This window comes from Lissotriton vulgaris, chromosome 4_1 (assembly GCF_964263255.1).
Source record: "Lissotriton vulgaris chromosome 4_1, aLisVul1.2, whole genome shotgun sequence".
Taxonomy (NCBI): Eukaryota; Metazoa; Chordata; class Amphibia; order Caudata; family Salamandridae; genus Lissotriton; species Lissotriton vulgaris.
In genome coordinates, this window is record NC_141691.1 from 1049724626 (window position 1) to 1049745938 (window position 21313).

The 21313-nt window shown below is 47.4% G+C and overlaps 1 protein-coding gene across 1 annotated transcript in view; it reads left to right on the forward strand.

Annotated features, from left to right (window-relative positions):
- The window catches only part of TENT4A (terminal nucleotidyltransferase 4A), a 694370-nt gene that overhangs the window by 657428 nt on the left and 15629 nt on the right, over positions 1-21313 (forward strand). Inside the window, exon 12 of the mRNA XM_086965283.1 lies at positions 19032-19085. Within this exon, the coding sequence (XP_086821409.1) occupies positions 19032-19085 (54 nt within the window). The remainder of the gene's footprint in view (positions 1-19031; positions 19086-21313) is intronic.

Genomic DNA, 21313 nt, shown 5'->3' on the forward strand with positions numbered 1-21313 from the left:
CAATTGTTTTTATAATCTCTGTGGTTGCACGCTTTTCTGGTTTACTAAGGTTTGCCCTACACGGTGCTTGCTTTTTGGTGCAATTTTACATATCGTGATAGATGAGCTCCTAGTTCCATTAGACAACACATTCACAGAGATTAAGTGATAGTGAATTGCCCAGAATCACAGGATGCTCCTTCTACAAGCTTTGCTCTGCGTTTAGTTAATGCTAGGTATCATCTTGATTGCTACTCCAATGCTTTTGGGGATACAGTGGCTAAAATATTGTCTGCAGTTCTGGAAGACCTCGGGCGTCTGACCCAAGCTAGCCAGGATGGCCACGACACAGCAAAGTTTTTCAACAGGTATAGTTTGTAAACAACTTTGATTGGCTCCTAGAGGCTACTAGTGCTAGTGTGGCGCTTCAGCTCCATTCCTAGGTGACGTGTACTGGCTTATCCAGATATGTTAAGGCATGGAAATGCTGTTCGATGGTGCACTGGTCTTTTTAGGAAACAGATTCTGCCCTGGAGCGATTTTAGGAAATCAGGGCCACAGTACCATTCCTTGGGTCTTTCTGCCCCCACCAGACACATCCATCACTATCGTTGGATTGTTGTAACTACTTAACGTAACATCCCAGTTAAAAACGCTGTAATGAATGTTAACATATTTCTTTATAGAAACCCAAAGGATTTAATTGAGGGGTGCTTCTTCAGGCAACCACCTTGAGATGAAACTCTGGCTAAACTGAAAAAACCAAAACAGTTAAAATGTTTCCCTCTTTGTGGCTATTGCAAGGTGGAGTTCAGTTTTTCCAGCATCCGGCCCCTTCACCAGCCCAGCAGGCTCTTCAGCCCTTTCATGGCCGAGTACACAGCTCTGAGGTAATGCCCAGATCAGCAGAGACCACATTCAGTTTAGGTACTTGCCCCGCCAGCATCCACCACTGTCAAAACCTCTTTAGAGTCCTTGTTGATGCACAACCTCTTTGTAAGAGGCATGATCCAATGTTTCCTCTAAGGGTGGCAAGCATCATGTCTGACAGGTTGGGTCCTCCAAGTTTTATGCCAGATGCCTGCCCTCCCATTTGTCTCCTCCCTACCTCACCTTCCGTTTGTCATGGTGGCAGTCATGTTGGTTTTGTAGTAATAAGTGAATGCCCTTTTTTGCCAAAGGAACCTAGAGAGGTTATCTGTCTTCTAAGTAGGAACTGGGTATTTATGATGGAGATATTTGCCTGTGGATTCCTAATCTTTTAAATCACCACCCTTCACCAGAACATTTTCTCCTTAGTTCTTCCACATTGACGAGGACGTAACTTTAGAACTTCTCCACACGCGACTCCGTCTTGCGTCATCGGAGCCGTAAGAAGACCTCGTCGGTGTGCTGACATCAGTTCCCTTTTTTCCGTGCCGTCGACGTGTAATGATTTTGTTCCCAGGCTCTTTATTTTTTGGGAGTTCATCTATACTGTTCCGGCTACTTTGTAGAATTTAAAGATGACTCCTGGAAAGTCTGGTTTCAATCCGCACAGGGAATGTGGGGGCCAGATGGCCATCACCGACCTGCATGAAGATTGTTTGTGGTGTTTGTCTTCGTTCGCGACGTCTGGGCATGCTGTCCGTGCAAACAGATGAATCTGAAGGCCTTGAAGGAGAGGGAGGCCAAGTTATTCATGGCCAAAACCAAGAGAAAAGAAGGGTTGCAGGAGATCTTGGACCTGGTCGAAGTCAGATGCCACATAATTTAAGATCCTCCATGAAAAATAAGAAGCGGTGCCCTGATTCTCTGCTTCGCCCTTTGAAGGATGTAACTCGAGTCTGTGTCTCAGAGCCCTAGGCGACATCGCAAGGATGAAATGTCTCCAACACCTTCTCCAGAGGTGTCTCTGACTCGGTTTCCGGGGCAGAGGGCTCTTACTCCTCGGACTCAGAGGAATGTTATTCAAGCACCGGGGTCTGCAACTCCAGTGCCCAGAATTCCGACTCCACTGCCAGAGCCAAATCTAGTTTCTCCACGTACGGCTCTAGAGCCATTTGTTCCAGATCCGCCATGTCCAGTATTCCTGGCTTCGGGTTCAGATCAGTCTAATTTTTTTAATGCTACGTTCAGCATTTCTGCAAGGGCTGCAAATCTGGTGCACCTGCTGGCCCCATGGGTCCACTTGCAATACTCTCTTGGAGGTTTCCCCCTCATTTTCTGCAGGCAACTTTTATGCACCTTAATGCCAGTGACTCCAGGAAGTTGCCTTTACAAGCGCGGAAGCTATTGATGCCATTGCATTTTCAAGAGGGCAGCTTGGAGGGTTTATCTCCAGCGCCGCCTAGATCCGATCTGGCGCCGGCATTACCTCAACAGACTTCAAACCCGGTTCCTTCGGAACCGGCAATGCATAAGCATCGAAAGTACCTTTAGGCCCCTTGGGGCAGTCTACACTGATACCAAGAATGAGATCTTGGAGGGAGGCTCAAAGGCTGATGGAAGAATCCCAAGAGGCGCGCGAGGGAGCTGAAGTAAAAAGTGTTTGACCTTGATCCTGAGTTTTAGGGATTACAAGAGGCAAGTGTTCTGGATGCCTCCCCTGAGTGGGAATTGGCATCACCTAAGGCTTTACCACCTCCTAAGGTGACTTCATATCAGTTATTCGTAAAGCTGTAGATCTTTTGGAGTTTCCGCTTCCCACAGCTGAACTGAAATGTAATATCCTCACTGAGGTGCTCCATTCTTCGGCTTCTGCACCAGAACCTTTGTTGCCCTTCAATGAGGCTTTCACTGAGCCTATTTTAGAAGTCTGGCAGAAGCCAATGTCCTCTCCTGCAGTTTCCAGGACAGTGGCGAGAAGATTCACTGTAGCTCTTGGGGATCAGTCTTTTTTAATTTCCCATCATTCACTGGAAAGCCTAGTTTCCCAAGCTTCTTGCTATTCAAAGTTATCAGCTGGGTCTTATCAAACCACGCCTGCTAATAGGAAATGAAAGAACGGAGCAGTCATCAAAAGTTTTTTAGTTCGGGATTATTATTGAAATCTACAAATTCCACATGTCTTTTGTGCTGTTACATTTACTCCCCCATGGACTTGGCTAGAGAGGTTGTCCCGAAATAACCTTCAGAGGTCCAGGGACATTTTTCTGAGCTTCTGTCAGATGCTTAGGCTGCTGCCCAAGTAATTCAATCTTCCCTGGATGCAGCGGACACTGTGGCGAGAGCAATGGGGTCTTCAGTGGCTAAGAGAAGGCCTGTCTGGTGTGGGGGCTCAGGTTTTTTGCCCGATGTTCAGGCTAAATTGCTGGACTTGCCTTCTGATGGATCCTGCTTGTTCGGAGCTAAAACAGACTCTGCACTTCTAGGTTTTAAGGACAGCAAGGTTCTTAGGACTTCAGACCCAGCCCAGTGACTATAGACAGTTTTGTGTCTTTGCTAAGAACTTTCCCTTGTATGGCAGACCACATCCACAGCAGCAGACAAATCCGCTGTACACATCCTATAGGGTAAGGGGCAAAGGTTGTCTGTGGGGTTCTGCCTGGCAACAAGTCTCATTCTCCTCCTTCTGCCTCTTCGAATCTTACAGGGAAGATGCTCCAGCTCCCCCATCTTAGAGCATACTTCTCCCGTGGGAAGACGGGTGGCCTATTTTCTACCTCATTAGATGTCTGTCACTACAGACCTCTGGGTTTTAAACATCGTAGACGATGGGTATGCCCCCTTTTCCTCCCTGACGAGGCCTTTTATTTGAAGAGCATCTTCTGCTTCTCCAGCAGTAGGTACTGTCATTGCTTCAAAGGGTGTAATCGAGATAGTTCCAGAGCAGGAAAGGAGTCTGGAGTGATACTTGCCATTTCCTGATTCATAAGAAAGGATTGTCCTTTATGACCAGATCTCTACCTCAGACTTTTGAACTTACCTCTCAAGCAGAAATACAAAATGTTGACCTTGGCATAGGTCATTTTTGCGCTGGAGAAGGAAGGCTGGATGGTGTTGCATTACAAGATGCATATTTTCACCTCCCTATTCTGATGTGGCATCGGAAGTATCTCCGTTTTACGAAGGTAAGTAACTTTTTTTCTCTTTTGAAAAACCAGCATTGTCACAGCCAGTGGCAGAGATCACCTTCGTCAATGTTTTTTGCCAGTGCTGCACAAAAAGAAATCACTAGTGCCCCACAAGGGGTTTGGTCCTGAAGGAGGACTCTGGCTTTTGTATGTGATATAAATTGTCTGCTGAAACTTATCAACCCCCTAGCCGGGTCGACATAGTCCACCTGCATTGACAACTTTTTGATTCTATAAACTATTGACTATTTCAGCAAATAGATATTTTTTAACTATTACCCTTTGTATTCTGCCTCTTACCTTCTTCTCCTCGCCCCCCAGTGTTTCTCATAACATTCATAGTTACTTTGGGTCACTTCAGCACTTAGTTTCCCCATCTACTTAATAACCTTGGGGCATAAATGAATGAAAGATTTTAGAGCTCAGCATCAGAAACCGATGCAAAGGAAAAGAACCTAACCAGCTAACCAATACCTTAAGACTAAAGAGGTATATTTTCAATGCTTTTTTAAAACATGTTTCCTCTGTCATCAATTGCAGATGTCCAGGCAGCTGATTCCACATGCCTGCGGTCATAATCTCTGATGCTTTTCAAAGCTGGGTACTGTTAACCGCCCCGCCTGAGTAGAGCACTGCACATAGCGACCTACCAATAGGGGTTAAGCCCCCACATTTTGGAACGTGTCCACATGTGAAAGGATAGGACCAGCTTATGTAACAAGTCTTTAATTGGCGGGCGAGAGAGAATTTTCCTTTAAATTGAACTAACTAGCACATTGACCAGGCTTTCTCCATACTATCACAAGGGATTATTGCCTTTTCCCATTTCAATATAGTCGCTTTTTTCCAGAGTGCTTTGGTTTTATGAAGTTTAACATGGGATGTACTCAATGTGAATTTTCGTTCTACCCTTCCCTTATAGGCTCTACCCTTAAACACAGGGTACTACCTTGCCTTGGCGAAATAGTGTCTTCAGTTTTCCTATTAAATACATTGAGCTATCATTACTGTTTGCACAGAAAAATCTACCATTTCCACTCTGTTATTGAGGATTTCCTAGAATTCCTGAGTCCAGTTTTTCCATTACTTAGAAGACATTATCCCTCTCCAATTTCCAGCCCCATCCCAGCTCAATATTTCCCTTTTCAAGTCAACGTGCCCTCTGTTGGAACTTGTGCACAAGACTGATCTTGAACATCTTGCATGGATAGATTTTCTCATGGGAATTAATACTGCCCGGATGTTGAGTCTGCTTAGTTTTTCAGATCAACCTTACCTACTTTTTCATTGTGACTGTCTACTCAAGTACTTTCCCTTTTTGTCCTAAAGTCAATTCAGATTTTTATCTTCATTGGACATTTCTCAAAACTTTCTTTCTGGAACATACCCCTGGCAGACGGCACAACATACCCCTGGCCGACTGCACCCTACATACGCTACTACAAAACCTGTTTTCAATTTCTGGATATGAATAAGGTTATCACAGTCCCATCAGTGTTTTATTTATCATGCAATTTTAACCGGCCAGCTGTGCTCTAAGCAAACAGAGCTAAATGAGTAGTCTTGTGTGATGATGCATGTTACCAGAAGGCTAATTGGTCATAACCATGCAAGCATAAGGCACATTTTACTAGAGGGAAGGAAAGTTGCTACTGGCAGCTGTAATAGGAAATGTTCCATTTGCAGACCAATGACCTGGACGTCCGTTCATACATCCAAGCATTATTTTATTTACTAATACTCTAGAACAGATACCCTATTGGGTCAGTCCTTGTTACTATCTATTTGCGAAGACATTCTTTTTTAGCTGCCCATTCCTTCGGTCCTTCATCTAGGGCTAAATGTTTAGCTACTCTATACTACTGTTTATGAATATGAGATTCCACAGTCGAAATGCAGTTACTTTCATGTATTCAATATTAGTTCTTTGAATCCATACAGGTCCCTTGTACCTTCCTGTTCCAGTGACTTGGATGGGAATTTTTTAGTAGTGATCATTCTAATTCCTTAAAACAAACTGCCTCCCTAACTTTGCACTTCATGATATGGATTGAAGGTGCAGTGTCATTGGGCACGGTCAACATACAGCTTCTTGGCTGGTACATTTTCACTGTTTGTTTTTTTGTGCGTAAATGTGCCTTTTTAGCCAAATAGTTTTCACCCAAGAATGTTACTTCATGTATTCTTTTTTTTTTTCTCCAAGATAAAGAATGTTTTCAAAAATGTCCAGAATTTTGCTTGTACTGGGACCTATTTTGTTTATGGATTTAGCAAGAATACCCATGTTTAATGTAGGATTGTAGGTAAATGACACCTTTATTCTGCAGATTGTTAATCTTCAGGTGCTGGATTGCATCTAGAAACTTTTGTTATTGCTACCCAATTGTGACATTGGGCATCTAGGTGCTCCAGCTGGGTGCAGCCCCTATTCCATATCTAGTCATGACACGGAACTATGTAAGGTGCCGCTCTCCTTTTTGACATCTGTTCTTTTTTTTATTATTGTAGCACCTTTTCCAGATTTGGAACTCCTCCATTTGAGGTTTACCAATTATTTTTACAAATCATTTGGGAAGCTTAACTTTTGTCACCATGTCACTCCCAATTTGTGAAGCTTAGCTTCATATGCTGTCCTATTAGAAGTTTGTTTAAAGTTGGGATCCATTTGACATCTGCCTCTGCCCCAAACATGACTGTTTCCATTCATAAACCATCATTCATGCGTCTAAAGGTCCTCCAGAATAATAGGCGATTCTCCGTTTAGCCTGGGCTTCCAAAAAGGCTGTTTACTCACCAAAAGTCTTGTTTAGGTAAGTTGTGGCTGAAGAATGTGTTTCTGCACCTTGATGACGCCTTGCTTTATAAAGGCTGACTTACCTCACTAGTTCTCAGACTGCTTGCAAACAACTACTTCATTCCTATCCACTATGGGTTCTCCATTAATGAGCTGAAATCTCATCTTCATACTATGCAGATTAGTCCCTTTACAGGGGCCATCCTGGACACTTGTTTTGAAGGCCTTTCGTCTGCAACAAATGCTTTCTCAAGAACACTTTTATATATTTTATTTGAAAAGTTTTATACAGCGCTGGCTAGACCCGGAGGTATCAGAGCGCGTTACATGAGGAAGAAACATTGTTTCAGAACATGGTTATAAAGTTTCATCAGTTACTGGGGCGTAGTTACAGGAATTACATGAGAACAAAAGCACAGCATAAACAGGAGTAAGAAGAATAGACAAGGCGAGCGAAGATTTGGGGAGAGAGGGAAGGAATAGGGGAGGTAGACAGAGAATGATGGAGTGAGGGGGAGGGTGTTGGAGGCACAATGGGAAGACCAGGAAAAACAGTATCCGACGTCCGGCTGGGTAGGTGACGGCCGAGGGGTGAACCAGAGCCAAACTCCTCTATAGCTGCATTGGACAGCTCCACTGGTCAACGGCCAAAGGTTGCTCGTGCACCGCAGTACATACAGAAAGGTTATAGTTTCAGCCTAGGGGGGCATGGTCCAAAAGTTTCATAGAGCGCGCTGGTCGCTGGTCACGGTGTACGGTGCTGTACTCCCAGCGGTAATGGGATACAAACCCAGGCCTACGCTGTGTGAGACTACCTTGTCGCTGTGGACTCTCTCAGATGGGTCTCAGACTCCAGGGCATAAATGCTGGATCCCTCCCCAACAAGGGGACAAGGAGTGCTTTGGAAAGAGGCCCACTCATGTTGGCCATTATTAGAAAATAATAGAGATTGAGAAAAGGATAGAGATCAAGGATTACTCTGAGAATGTTAAAATCCTAAGAGTTGAATAGATGTGAATCGCGGTCAAGTCAGCATCTGTCAGCTATCTAGAAGATTTCTTCATGAGATACGTTGCAGGAGAAGCTGATAGAAACCATTTGGGGGATTGAGGGGTATTTTGTTGATAGAAACTAGTTGGGGGGGTGGTATTTAATAGAGAAGGCACTGTGGCCCGATGTTTCCAGTTTTGAGTCCATTCTTTGAAACTGGAAGGTACTTCGTGGGGTTGTGAATTCTATGCTAGCGCTTCCGCAGATAAACGCAGGAATACTTGGTCGGTATAGAGCGCAGTGATTATGCTAATAATTTTGATCAGTGCTAATTTAGAGTTGTGGGGAATATATATAGTTTTTCTTTTTAAAGCGCTTGTTCCCAACTTTTCCATGAGTCTGCTTCAAAACTTGAAGGGTTGCTAATGATTAATGTGCCATTTCAAGATGTCTGCCCGTTTTACAGGGTGTTTTTGCATTGGTATATGGAGCAGTCTTCTTTTTGTTTCTAGTATTCTTTTTCTCAGTTCCGATCTCCGGGGGACGCCATCTTGTGTGGGTTGAGTGATTCTTCCTAGATTTGTTAAGCTAAAATGGTGGGAAGATTTCTTTGTTTTCGCATTGCAATCCTCTGGCAGTTGGCATATCTGCATCATTCCTTCCCTCTTATCCCATTACCCCCTCTAAAAACACACTAACCACAGATTCCTCTCTGCTCGCTCATTTTCTTGTTCTGTGATGTGGACTTTTTGGGTAATGGGGCCCGAAAAGAATTTGCTCATTGTCCGTATTTTAATTTTTGAGATGCTCGAAGTCTGAAGGATTGAAAACAGTCTGATAAACATAAGGCAGGGGGGCTTTTTTATGCAGATTTTTGTCACGGCTAGAGGTGGGTCGCCATTGAATCCAGTGGTGCTACATACTATTGGGCAAGAGCTATTGCTGAAATTTTCTAGTACTAGAAAGATTCTGTAAGTGAGTAATCTGAATTCCATGAATCAACCAGAAAGTGTTGGAGAGTAACTAATAACTATAACACTAAATATTTAATAAAGTAACTGTACTATAAACCCAAGTGTTAAAAATATAATAGAAACTTTTATTTGTTTAGTGAAATCTTTTGAACGCCTACAAAAAGTTACTGCATTTTAATTTAAATGAAAACGAGGAACATGATCATAGAAAACACTGAAGTAAGTTGCGAAAATTTCGCCAACATGAAACTACTCACCCAGGTCTCCAATAAAATTCTTAACCTATAATATACACTTCATTGTATAGCCCAAAAATACATACACATTTTACAAAATATATAAAATCAGTTTAAGATTGCAATGTAATTTTTACATAAAGCACTATCCCAAAACACCTTTAGAAATGTACCCCATTTAAAATAAAAACATGTGTGAACCCTCAGTTCTTTTTAATTTAACACTAGGACACCACCCGCCCAGTATCCAAACAACTCGCCCTTAAGATAAGCAAGGCTTTATTCTCAAAAGAAATGGTAAAATATATTACATTATAAATGTAGTAAAATAAATACAAATATAATATCAATAGTCTACATTTAACACTTCTAAGTAAAACATTACCCACCCTAACCCCAAAATAAAATTGTACCTGAAACGGAGCTGCAGAAAAATGTTGCATTTTGGAAGTCTGCAAGTCTATAACATCGGACAGGGGGGTTTGCAAATTGTTTAAAGGGACTACTTTCTCCCCTTTGAGTCGACTCCTTCCTCCATGCCACCTACTAATGATTTATAAATGATGACCACCTATCTCTTCTCTGCCAGCAAAGGACTGCTGTTTTGGCTGTAGGAGCAATAAAGAGTGCCTGCACCAGAAGTTGGTTGTGGTTGTTCTCTCTAGTTTCTCGGTGCCCAAGAAGAATGACCATCTTTTGTCCTATCCTCCACCTGTGCGCTCAAATTCTTTCTCAAGAAGTTAAAAATGCTCACTCTTGCTCAGGTCCTGTCTGCCCAGGAACCTGGAGACTGGATGGTAGCATTGGACTTGAAGCACACATTTTTCTATATTCCTGATATGCTTGCCTACGTGTGTTACCAGCAGTTCACGTTGGGCCATGAGCACTTTCAGTTCACATTGCTCCCTTTTGGCCTCATGAGCACCCCTCAGGTGTTCACCATAGTGATGGTGGTGTTTCAGCTCATCTGCAGAGTTCAGGGGGCCAGGCTTCCCCTATCTCAACAACTGACTGTTGAAGATGGTCTTGCTCCTTGCGGTCCTCTCCAGATTATGGCGGACTCTTTACTCACTGGGGTACACTATCAACATGCCAAAGTCACACCGACTTCTTCTCAGATGCTCCCTTTCATCTGAAAGAAACAAGTTAGTATTAGATTCCTTACCTTAGAATATCCCCAGGCGTCAGACTGGATCCGGAAACTCTCTGCGTCCGTCGTTGGCGCCGGGATGACGTCGCCGGAGAACTTAGACGCCGCCCTCACGCACTGACGTCGGTTCTTCTTTTTTTTTCTTTTTTGCGCCAGCAAGCGCAGATCCGGCTAAAGTTGTAGCCTTAGTCAATTTTTGACTAACTTTTTTCAATCCTTTTTGATCATCTTTCAAAGTCGCTAGACTCACAGTGCCGGTAGGGATGCCCGGGTTAAAACCCTGCGTCGACTGCAACCGACTGATGTGGGTTACCGACCCCCATCGCCGGTGCCTTCACTGTCTGGGCCCCGACCACTACGGCAAGTCTTGCTCCGACTGCCGGGCCCTGACGTCCAAAGTTTACGGGAGCGGTCCTGCAAGCGACTCGAGCCCTGGCAGTCTGCCCGCGCCACTCGAGGTCCCGGTCCGCGAGGAGGTCGAGGGACCGGTCGTGGGGTCGGAGCCATCATAGCTCCTGGAGTAGTCACCAGTCTTAAGGCTCCAAGTCCTCCCGGTAAGAGGCACAAGAAGACGAGGCGTCATCGCTCTACTGACCCCCCGACGCTCGCGTGACACGGCCAGGGGTTCGGACGACACCGCGGCTCCACCGTAGCCGCAGGCATTGAGACCTGATCCATACCCGCCGGTCCCTGGGAAGAACGCGACGCCAGAGGAGATAAATGCCTTCCTGATGGCCATGAGGTCGCTCGCTCCTCCTGGTTTCCGCGGCGCCTTCGGGCCAAGAGGCCTGACTGTGTCCCCAAGCGGGCCGGGTGCTTCGGCCCTGGCGTTGGGTGCTTTGGCCTCGGCGCCGTCGGCGACTTCGGTCCCGACGCCGCAGGGCCCCGCTGGATCCGGTACCGGGTCCTCGCCTGTCGACCGTACGACCTCGCCGGCCCCCAGGGTGTCGCCTCTGGTGCCGTCCCAGGACGACTACGTCCCTGGTCCTACACTCGATTCGGGTCCGGCGTCGGAGCGACGCCGCTCTCGATGCCGATGGGAGATTTCTATTTCTATGACCCTGCCCCATCCTTTGACCCTGAGTATCAGGAGATGGGTGGCGAGGAGGATTGGGAGAGGTCCAAGGACCCTCTGGCACGTCAGTGCCAGTCTTCCCAGGACTAGACAGGTGAGCTTGGGGAGGCCAGTGGTCTGGACACTTTGCCCAACACTGGTTTGGTCTCCCCTCCTACCGTGGCTACGGAGGAGGCTGCCTATAGTGTGGTGCTGATGTGGGCTGCCAAGGCTTTGGGCCTTGAGCTCCCCGTCGCGGCCGAGAGGACTATCCTCCTCACTGAGGTCCTTAAACAGCAGGCAAGCTCGGCCGAGCCTCTGCTGCCATTTAATGAGGCCTTGTCAGACGTTCTTCTGAACACTTAGTCCAAGCCCGCTACAGGTCCGCCTGTAGATAGGAACGTGGCCAGGGGCCACTGCCCAGCTCCGGGCGACCCTTGCTTTCTGTCCACCCACCCCAACCCCGAGAGCCTGGTCATTCAGGCCTCTAATTCCCAGACCGCAATCCCGATGGCTCCCCCCGATCGGGAATCCAAGAGGTATGAGCAATACGAGAAAAAGGTATTCTCCTCCCTGAGTTTGGGGTTGCAGTCCGTCAACACCGCGTGCCTCTTGGGCCGTTACACCCACTCTCTGACGTGCTGCCACAATGTCCGGAGGGGGTCCGGACTAAACTCGCCCAAGCCCTTGCGAGTGTCGAGATGCAGCACAGTAATCCATCCAGTGTGGGCTGGATACCACGGACTCACTGGGCAGAGTGATGGTGGCGATTCGTCGCCACGCCTGGTTGAGGTCTGCCAACTTTTCGGCTGATGTCCAAAACACCCTTATGGACATGCCGTTTGATGGCCGTCGCCTCTTTGGCGACGAGGCAGACCATGCTCTTGAGCGCTTTAAGGACTCCTGGGCTACGGCCAAGCCCTTGGGCCTCTCGGCCCCGCGCCAGCAAACGGTTACCTTTCGCTCCTTTCGTGGCCAAGGAAGAGTGCCCCCACACGTCCTGCCAGCCACGGGCCGCAGACTACCATCTAGCGCGGTGGCGGATGTGGAAACCGCTGTGGCGGCGGTCCGGGACAACGGCGAGGCCAGTCCATACCTTCCCCTGCAGCATCTGCCTCAAAACCCTCCTAGTCCGAGCTTTCAGGCCCATGTGACGGCAGTGGGGGGCAGGGTTCGCCATCACCACCTCCACTGGTGCACTGTCACATCGGACAGGTTGGTGCTGCAAAGCGTTCGAAGGGGTTACTCCCTCCTCTTCGAGGCGACCCCTCCAGCCATGCCACCGCAGTACCACCGCGTGTCGGGGGATCACTTGGATCTTCTGCGAGAGGAAGTTACGGCCCTCTTGGCCAAGGGGGCCATCGAGCGTGTTCCTTGGCCAGAAGTAGGGTGTGCTGTTTACTCCCACTACTTTCTGGTACCCAAGAAGGGAAAAGGGGGCCTACGCCCTATCTTGGACCTGCGGAACGTCAACCGCTTCCTCCGGAAGGAGAAGTTGAAGATGCTGACACGGGCTCAGGTCTTAGCTGCCCTGGACCCGGGAGACTGGATGGTAGGGTTGGACTTGCAGGAAGCTTATTTTCATATCCCCGTCCTGCCGGCGTTACCTGCGGTTCACGGTAGGCCACAAGCACTTTTAGTTTACCGTGCTCCCCTTCGGCCTTAGCAGTGCCCCACGGGTGTTCACGAAAGTGATGGCGGTGGTCGCAGCTAATCTGCGCAGGTTAGGGGTTTCAGTCTTCCCCTACCTCGACGACTGGTTGTTGAAGGCGGGCTCGCCCCAGGCAGTCGTGAGCCACCTCCAGAATACGGCCGACCTCCTGCACCTGCTGGGGTTCTCAATCAATGTGCCAAAGTCACACCTGTGTCCCTCTCAAAAGCTCCTTCATCTGAGCGGTTCTAGACTATGCGCAGTTTCGGGTTTATCCTCCTGAACAGCAGGTTCGGGATATTCAGGATCTGATTCCCATCTTTAAGCCTTTATCCAGAGTCTCGGTCAGGTTGACGCTGCGGCTTCTAGGGCTGATGGCCTCCTGCATCCTTCTGGTGCATCACGCAAGGTAACGGATGCGGTTTCTGCAGTGGGACCTGAAGTTTCAGTGGGCCCAGCATCAGGGCAACTTGTCCGACCATGTCTTGATCTCGGAGGACACTGCGAGACAGTTGCACTGGTGGCTCACAGACCGCGATTGAGTCAGTGGAAGATCCCTCTCCCTTCCCCAACCGGAGCACGTAGTTGTGACAGACTCATCCCTCCAGGGCTGGGGGACCACATGGGAGAGGTGGTGATCAGAGGCCTCTGGTCTCCGGCGGAGTCCCGGCTCCACATCAACCTTCTGGGGCTGCGGGCGATCCGGCTTGCACTGAAGGCATTTCTCCCTTTAGTCCGGGGGAGTGTAGTGCAAGTGTTCACGGACAACACCACTGCCATGTGGTACTGCAACAAACAGGGCGGGGTGGGGTCGTGGACCCTATGCCAGGAGGTTCTGCACCTCTGGCAGTGGCTGGAACATCAGGGCGTGACCCTGGTGGTTCAACACCTGGCAGGTTCCCTGAACGCCAGGGCGGATGAACTCAGCAGTCGGTGCATGATGGATCACGAATGGCGTCTGAACTCTGACGTGGCGCAAGGCCTCTTTCAGCAGTGGGGAGAGCCTTGGTTAGATCTATTCGCCACAGAAGAGAGAGCGCAATGTCATCAGTTCTGCGCGTTGGAATTTCCAAGGCGACACTCGGTCGGAGACGCTTTTCGTCGCGAGTGGAGCTGCGGTCTGTTGTACGCCTTTCCGCCTATACCACTTCTGCCCAGAGTGCTGAAGATCAGGCGCAACCGGGCCCAAGTCATCCTTGTGGTTCCGGACTGGGCACGAAGATACTAGTATCCTGAGCTACTCAGCATGTCTGTCGATGCCCCCGATTCGCCTGCCTCTTCAGGAGGACCTTCTGTCGCAGCAGCAGGGGATGGTCCCCCACCCGAACCTGTCTAGTCTCCACCTCCATGCTTGGTGATTGAGCGGCGACAGTTGAGGCCATTTGACTTGCCTCCTGAAGTTTGTAATGTGATTCTGGCAACCAGGCGTCCCTCCACAAAGTCTGTATACGCCTGCAGGTGGAACAGATTTGTGGCATGGTGCACAGCAAAGGCTGTGGATCCACACTCTGCCCCCCTTTCTTAATTTCTCCTCTTCCTTCTTTCTCCTGCCCAGCAGGGCTCTGCTCTGGGCACTATCAAGGGCTACCTTTCTGCCTGATCAGCCTTCTTTGTTCAAGTCCCCGATTGTAAATAGGTTCTTGAAGGGCATCACTCATATGTTCCCTCCCTGTTCCTTTCGTGATGCCCCAGTGGGACTTGAACCTGGTTCTGACTTACCTGATGTGCGCTACTTTTGAGGCACTTAATAACTGTCCTCTCCTTCTTACGCTTAAGACTGCTTTCCTGGTTGCCATCACCTCTGCCAGGAGAGCGAGCAAGCTCCAGGCTCTTTCCTCCAAGCCTCCTTCCCGTTCTGTACATCCGGACAAGGTTGTGTTGCGGACAAGACCCTCTTTCCTGCTCAAGGTAGTCACAGCCTTCCGCATTGGACAGTTCATCACCTTGCCCACCTTCTTTCCGCCTCCGCATCCCTCTAAAGAGGAAGAGCGGCTCCACCGTCTGGACCCAAAACGTGCGCTCTCATACTATCTGGATCGCACACGCAAGTTCCGGGTGGATGACCAACTCTTTGTTGGTTACGTGGGCACTAAGAAGGGAGGGGCGGTGCACAAACGGACCATCTCTTGGTGGGCCGTTTTGTGTATCAAGGTTCTTATCATGGCTCTGCGTTTCTGGCGCGGAAAAGCTGTGCATAAGAACTAACGTCAGCGCGCGAGGGTGGCGTCTAAGTACTCCGGCGACGTCATCCCGGCGCCGACGACTGACTCTGAGCCGCAGACGACGCCTACCGACGCGTAAGGGTACTGCTACGCAAAAGTTTCCGGATCCAGTCTGACGCCTGGGGATATTCTAAGGTAAGGAATCTAATACTAACTACTGTTGATTACAGATATATCGTTACCGAAGGTAAGTAACTTGTGCATCAAATCTATTCTGGACACTGCAGTTTCGGGCTTAAGCTCCTAAATGGCGAGACCAGGCCTTTCAGGCCATGGTAATGATGTTTCAGCCTCTCTCCTGGATTTCTATGAGACTCGGAGGGTGCTGGGCCACATAGTCTCCTGCATCCTGTTGTTGACTCATGCCTGCTGGCATATGTGGGTTCTGCAGTAGGACCTGAAGTTCCAGTGGGCGCAGCATAAGGAGAATCTCTCAGACATGGTCTAGATCTCGGAAGGGACTGCGACAGATCTGCAAAGACGGGTAATAAACTGTGATTGGGTCAGCAGCAGTCCCCTCTCCCTGCCCCAACCAGATGGACAGTAGTGGTATGTGTCACTCCTGGGATGAGGCGACCATCTGGGAGAGGTGGAGATCAGAGGACTCTATTCTCAGACAGAATTCAGACTCCACATTATCCTGTTGGAGTTTCAAGTCATCTGGTTTATGTTTATGGGATTTGTAGAGCGCATGACTACCCTACACTTGGGCATCTCAGTGCATTGATAGCCTTCTTCCCCTCATCCAGGGGAGGCTAGTGCAAATGTTCAGAAGCCACCGCCATGTGGTACTGCAACAGGCAGGTTGGTGTTGTGGACCTCTGTCAAGAGGCCAGTGTCTCTGGACTTGCCTGGAACAGCAGGGCATATCCCTGGTGGTTCAACATCTGGGGGCTCTCAACCGCAGATGCATCGGAGATCACAATAAAAGTCTCCATCCAGAGGTGGTGCAAGATCGCAGTGGGGATTGTCTTGGCTTGATCTGGTCACCACTGACAAGGACGCACAATGTCAGAGTTCTGTGTGCTGTAATTTCCAAAGCAGCCCTCGCTCTGACACTTTCGTCTTGAATGGAGCTCAGGCCTCCTGTACGCCTTTCCTCCCATACCACTCCTGCCCAGAGTTCTCATGAAGATCAGGAACGACTGGGCCCAATTCATCAGTGTGGCTCCTGATTAGGCATGGAGATTATTGTATCCCCAGCTGTTGAGCGTGGCCTTTGGGTCGCCAATCAGGCTACCCCTTCGGGAGGATCTTTTGCAGCAGGGATCTCCTCCAGATCTTGTCGGCTTTCCTCCTTCCTGCAGGGATAATACGTGGCAACAGTTGACTGCTTTCGCCCATCCTCCCTAAGTCTGCAATTTTATTCTGGCAGCCAGGTGTTCCTCCACCAAAATAGGTATGCGCCTGCCGTTGGGGCAAGTGTGTGGCATGGTGTGCAGAGAAACAAGCGGACCCTCTTTCTGCTCCCCTTTTCTTAAGTTCTCCTGTTTGTTCTTACCCTTGCCCAGCAGGGCTCTGCTCTTAACATTAAGGGATATGCCTGCTATATCTGCTTTTCTGCGGTTGTCTGATCAACCTTTCCTTTTCCAGTCTCCTTACAGTGTACTTCCTAGGAATCCCCAGGACGTGCACGTTTCGAATTACCTAAACTGAGGCCTTGGTGTCACAACTGCTTCTGGATCCCCCCACAGTGTATGTCAGCCGTTAGACCACCTAGCTCTACAGTGCCACTACCACCCCCTTTATCTTACAATGGTGTAGATAGTTTCAGGCATCCACTGAACATGACAACCCTGATTCCTCCGGGATCGTGGAAAACAGTACAGTACATTTCGCTCAGTCACTCGTGCTTACTTATTCTCAGAAAATACCCAGTATGGCTATTAGGACATTTGAATCATTTTTTATTGGTCTAGCGTCAGTCTTGTGTAAAGCCAAATTTTCTGCGACAAACAGGAGACAGAAGCATGTGAAAGGAATCGCAAGTACTAATATAGTAAACTGATACATTTCTACCATAGTGCTAGGAAAATGAACATACACAGTTCAGAAACGACACTAGCACTTGCATGCTCAATTGATGCATCCTTCGTTAATATATATATCTCCAAGACTACCCTAGGGAAGAACCAACCTCCTCACCTGATGGTACAGAATGAAGGACCTAATCTCTGCTCAGAGGATGACACCCTGCAAGGTAGAGTAGAGTTCTCCTCTACTTTGCAGGGGGTAAATAAGGGTCTTATATACTAGAGTGGTCACTCAAGGGTTTCTTCTAGAACAGATATGTTTTGAAAACAATCATGAATGATTTTCTAAAACACATGCGATCATGTGCTACAGGCCTGTTGGCCAAGGATGGAAAAAAGTGATGACCTTTATACAGAATAATTATGCAGTGCCTGAGGACAGGTTTATGTACATCAGGTACAGGGTTTGATAGAATACTAAAACATGAGCAAGCTACTAGGTAAAAGATCAACTCTCCAGGGCCGTTTATTGTTGTGTGGATGGGAAAATGTATCGAAAAGGGGGTATACATGACAGGACTTGCCTAAAGGACATGACATCCTTTTGTACATAAGTTTTGAAAGTTTGCGACATGCATTTCCTTCTCCCCTTGTTATACATCAGTGGGACCTTCGTCTGGTCCTGATGTTCCAGATGTGCTCTTGGTTAAAGTTTTCAGAACTGTCCTCTCAAGGCTCCATACCGTAAAGACAGCCTTCCTGTTGGCGATAATCTTTGCCCAGTGGGTCAGTGAGCTTCAGGTCTTATGTGAGCCTCCTTACCTGAACATCTACCCAGACAAATTGGTGCTTTGTAAGAGGGCTTTCTTCCCGAAGTGGTCACTCGTTTTCATGTAAGTCAAACCATCATTTTGCCTAATTTTTTACGATCCGCCTCATCCCTCCGAGGAAGAGGAGTGACTCCACCATCTGGACCCTAAAAGAACATGGGTTCTAGTTTTACGGAACACGAGAGTTCCGAGTGGATGACCAGCGATTTGTGGGGTACTTCAGAGTGAAGAAAGGACCCTGGACATCTGCCTTGCAACAACGTGGGCTTCGTTGCACACATTTATCAAACCCTACTACTTGGGCATTCAGGTCTGTAGGAACGGCCTCTTTGCCCGTTTGGTCCTGCAGGACTTCCACATATGAAATTGGTATTGCTTGTGTATCTTTTCTACATTGAGAAATCTGCTGCTAGAAGCATCTATTTAAGGAACAAGTTATTTATCTTTGGTAACGCCTTATCTGGTAGAGACTTTCTAGCGACCGATTCTTTACTGACCCAACCATCCTCCTAGCTGTGCAAACATATTACTAGGGATAGGGCTTTCACCTTTCAGGACCCAAGTTTTCCACACCAGTAGGCCGTGCACTTCGTGGCTCCAGTTGCAAAGAGTAACTTGACATCCGTGCACTGGTGGTGGGGGGGGGGAAGGGGGGGGGGGGGTGTCTTCACTTCCAGCAGGGGTTGACACCAAGTAGGAGTTGTGTAACACTCCCTACCAGCGCACAGGGGTACTGCTGAAGAAAACTTCCAAATCCAGTGTGACGCCTGGGGATAATTCTAAGGTAAAGAATCTGTGGCTAGATAGTGTCTACCAGATAATGTGTGATGGAATGTAAGTAACTTGTTCTTTCAGTCTCCTTCTTCCGGCATTTCCCGCTACATTCTCTTGACTACCCTCTTGTATTAATTCTTATTAATGGGCACAAAATTGATTGGCCAGCAACTGCTGCGCTTAGGATTTATTTTCAACTCCTATAAAGTTTAACTTGGCCTACCGTATTTTGACATTGTTTCTTCTGTACGAACGAAAGTGGGTGAAGGCCAATTCACTTTTTGTATAGCTTTGCAATAGTCTGCATGAATCTTTATCCTCACTGCCCTTTTTTCTCCTAATATTTCAGGACCGGATCCCATTATCTTCTACTGTTGGTGATCCCCAACCTCCCTTCAGACAGGTTAGTATCGCATTTGACTTTTTGAAGTAGCTCACACTTCTGATAGCAGTACCCTGTTGTCCTTCATTCCAGTGTGTGCTATATTTTTCACAGATTTGTTTGTTGTTGCTTGAATCAGCTGACCATATTAAAAATGTGCTGCTGTGAGCTAGTACGATGGAAATATGCAAAAGTTAACTTTTTAATAGCTTTTTGGTTTCAAATACAATGAATGACACAGGGCTTTACATTTAGAGTTTGCAGATCCAATGTAGAGCTTTCTCTTGCTATTCTGTGCTACTTACTGCAGTGAGTACTATGGTGATTTTGCACATCTGAAATATTTCAAATGGTGGAACTCAGTGAGGCATGTGTGGCGCATTAACAGCTGGGAGCTGCCGATGCTGAGCCTTTTTTTTTTTGCAGCACTTGACAATTAGGCTTTCATAAATTAACACCAAAGGTATATGGGTCAGATTTGTGTTCTTTGTTCTCACTTGTTGGGCATATTATGTGCCCAGTATTTAGGAATCATTCTGAAAGGAACCTAGAAGTGGTCAAAATATGTAGTTTCTTGTATGGGCAAGAAAGTCTGTTTTTCCTTTGTAAAAATGCCTTCAATCAAGGGTTTACTGCACACATTTTAGAGTGTTCAGGAGCAGGCAGTTAAAAAAAAAATGTAACTCGTTTTAAAAAAAAAATATTCTAAGTTGTAGTCCATTCTTTTTTTTTTTTTTTTTTTTTTTCACCTGCCTGCAGTTTGTAGTAGAAATGGGTGTGAAGTTTATGATGGCAAAAGACAGTTATACACTTTTTGAAAAGTAGGCAAAATTTGGAATATTGGCATCCATTTTTTCTTCTGGAATTGTGTCCAATTTAGAAAAGCAAAGGTTTTTGTCTGAATCTTCTGTTTGCAGGCATATGTAGTGTTTGTTGGTTGTCCTTAAAACTGGAATACTCAAAGCTAATGACTGAGCTTATGATTTCTCATTGTGTCCAGACATGTATATGAATTTATAAGATAAAATCTAATGAAAAACTGTTGTGAAGGAAATTTGTGAAATGTGCTGGAAACATTGAGTATAAGAATAGTGGTTATTTGTACAATACTGAAATTAAGGTTACCCATAATAGCGTGATTCACAGGGCATTTTGGAAGCAAAAAATGTACAGGACTTTCTCTTGGTAAACACAGCACCCACATATGTGGCTGGGCCTATCTTCCGTGATACGGAAGGCCCTAAAACGCTACAGACACGTTATGAGTTTGCTCTGAAAATTAGCCCATTTTGGCAATGTGAGTAACACCGGTATTTAGGCCTGGTCTCTGCCACCATGTAGGGAAACCTACCAAACAAGCAAGTTCTGAAACCTAGACACCCTGGTAAGATTACAGGGTGGTGTCTTGTGTGGATCCCAGTTTTGCAGCGTGAATCTTTCTGGATTCACTATGCTGTGCATTATTCCGCGGTCTAGTGGTTGGGTCCGGAATCGTAGTCTTTTTATTTTTTTTCTTAGCCCAGGTGAGCGTCGACGTCCCACCTTTTTGTGTCCTTGTTGTGACGTCGCCACGCTTCCTGCGGAAGCTCCCACCCTTGAGAGCCATCTTCAGATTCTTTTTTCCGCTGTTGGGTCTGGATAGTTCCACGAGTGGCTCCAGAGTTTTGGAGAAAAAGAAGACACTGATAAGCTGCTTTTGCAAGGAAAAGCCTGAAAAGACGACCAGGGATAACAACTTCGAACTGGGACAACGAAGGAGAACTTCAAAGAACTTTGACGTCCGACGGAGAATGCGCGCAGGGAGCCCCCTGAAACGCGCGACATGGACAACACACCTTTTAAATTCTGCCGTAACTGCCACCACAAATACGCCCAGAAGGATCAACACCCGGTTTGCAACCTTTGCCTACTGGTCGACCACAAGAGCAAGGACTGCAACGCCTGCTCCGACTTCACACCGAAGACTCTCCGGGTTAGAGAGCGAAAGAGACAGGACAACTACAACATGCAGGCCACAAGTCAACAGGCGTCCCTTCGGGACATGGGGCTCTCGAGCGACGATGAGAATAACGTCGCCGGGGAAGACGACAGCTACACGGTCGTAGAGACAGATAACAAGACTTCTAAAAAGGTAGGAGAGTCGACGACTCCATAAGCCCCGAAAGAGCCTAGACAATCTGAGGCGTACTCTCGAAAAACAGTCGAAGTCCTCGAGGGGAGCACAGGTGCCAAAAATCTCGACGGCCGCA